General features: G+C 44.5%; 1 protein-coding gene across 1 annotated transcript; it reads left to right on the top strand.

Annotated features, from left to right (window-relative positions):
- Window positions 1-730: 730 nt before the first annotated feature.
- Window positions 731-1,071, top strand: LOC109563841 (histone H4). Its single transcript, XM_019967255.2, has one exon. It carries the CDS (start codon window positions 733-735, stop codon window positions 1,042-1,044), a length of 312 nt encoding a protein of 103 aa, XP_019822814.2. The 5' UTR covers window positions 731-732; the 3' UTR covers window positions 1,045-1,071.
- Window positions 1,072-1,457: the final 386 nt, after the last annotated feature.

The following is a 1,457-nucleotide window of genomic DNA, read 5'->3' on the forward strand; positions in this document are numbered from 1 at the left end:
TGGGAAACTAGCATTGAAACATGTATAATATCATGTATGAAATGAGTCGCCAGTCCAGGTTCGATGCACAGTACTGGATGCTTGGGGCTGGTGCACTGGGACGACCCAGAGGGAGAGGAGGGGAGGGAGGAGGGTGGAGGGTTCAGGATGGGGAACGCGGGTATACCTGTGGCAGATTCATTTATTTTTTTAAAAAGAATGAATAAAAAAAAAAAAAAGCATCTCCTAGTCTGTCACTGGGCTGGAGGCAGAATATCTGATCAAGGGATGCCAAGTGATCATGTGATCATAACTGCTCACATTGCACTGGGTATGTTATACTCACAAAACTGCAAGATCCCAAAGGCTTTGCAAAAAGTTGCCCCATCAACATCAACCTAGGATTCTGCATAGAATCTCATTGGATAAAGGGATTTATTTTACACAAATTGGGTTAGGAGAGTGGGAACACAACCCTGGAACTCATTGGTCACATCACAAGCTGCATTGTATGATATGCCAGACTCTGTCAGCTGATGGAACAATGGAATGATCTTCTTAAGGCACAGCTAAGGCACCACGCTGTAGACATGCTAGAGATACACTCCACAGGTATGAAGCACCATCTTCCAGGGTGAAGTACACACCTGAAAGCAACAGCTATTTTATGGTACCACATCTCCAATGGAGAGAACAGGGCTCTGGAAATCAAATGGTTGAAATAGAAGCTGACTCACGATTGCGACAGCAACCATGTCTGGTCGTGGGAAGGGTGGCAAAGGCCTCGGCAAGGGGGGTGCTAAGCGCCATCGCAAAGTCTTGCGGGACAACATTCAGGGTATTACTAAGCCAGCTATCCGGCGTCTGGCTCGTCGTGGAGGCGTCAAACGTATCTCTGGTCTTATCTATGAAGAGACTCGTGGGGTGCTGAAAGTGTTTCTGGAAAATGTGATCCGGGACGCGGTCACCTATACGGAGCACGCTAAGCGCAAGACTGTTACTGCCATGGATGTGGTCTACGCGCTCAAACGTCAGGGCCGTACCCTTTACGGTTTTGGTGGTTGAGCAAAGCATCTAGCTTGAAACGTTTAGTTTAAAAATAAATAAATAAATAAATAAAAAGAAGCTGACTCACTTAACCTTACTCTCGGTGATCCACTTGGGAAATTTAAAATTTGGGTCCTCATCACTATGTTTTAAGAGTCTAGAAGTATGGATTTTCAGTGGGTAAACAGTTCCACCAGTGGGCAAAAGGAGTGCTATTAAATTTTAGACTCATCACTTTTCCGTTCATAATCCTTGAGCCAAGAAATCTGCAAACTAGTAAAGGAAATATTATCTTGGTACAATGATATCAGAGAAGAAAATATTTGGCAGCCAGAGGATCCCCAGGAGCACCTCTTGTTAACCCTCTACTCATATTTGATAGCAAGTGAAGAATATCAGCAGTTATACTCACAGAAAGGTATGGTCATGGG

The sequence above is a fragment of the Bos indicus genome, chromosome 1 (genome assembly GCF_029378745.1).
Source record: "Bos indicus isolate NIAB-ARS_2022 breed Sahiwal x Tharparkar chromosome 1, NIAB-ARS_B.indTharparkar_mat_pri_1.0, whole genome shotgun sequence".
NCBI classification, from domain to species: Eukaryota; Metazoa; Chordata; class Mammalia; order Artiodactyla; family Bovidae; genus Bos; species Bos indicus.

What these genes read in the sequence shown, in the direction of transcription:
- LOC109563841 (XM_019967255.2), top strand. Translation starts at nt 733, where the DNA reads ATGTCTGGTCGTGGGAAGGGTGGCAAAGGCCTCGGCAAGGGGGGTGCT.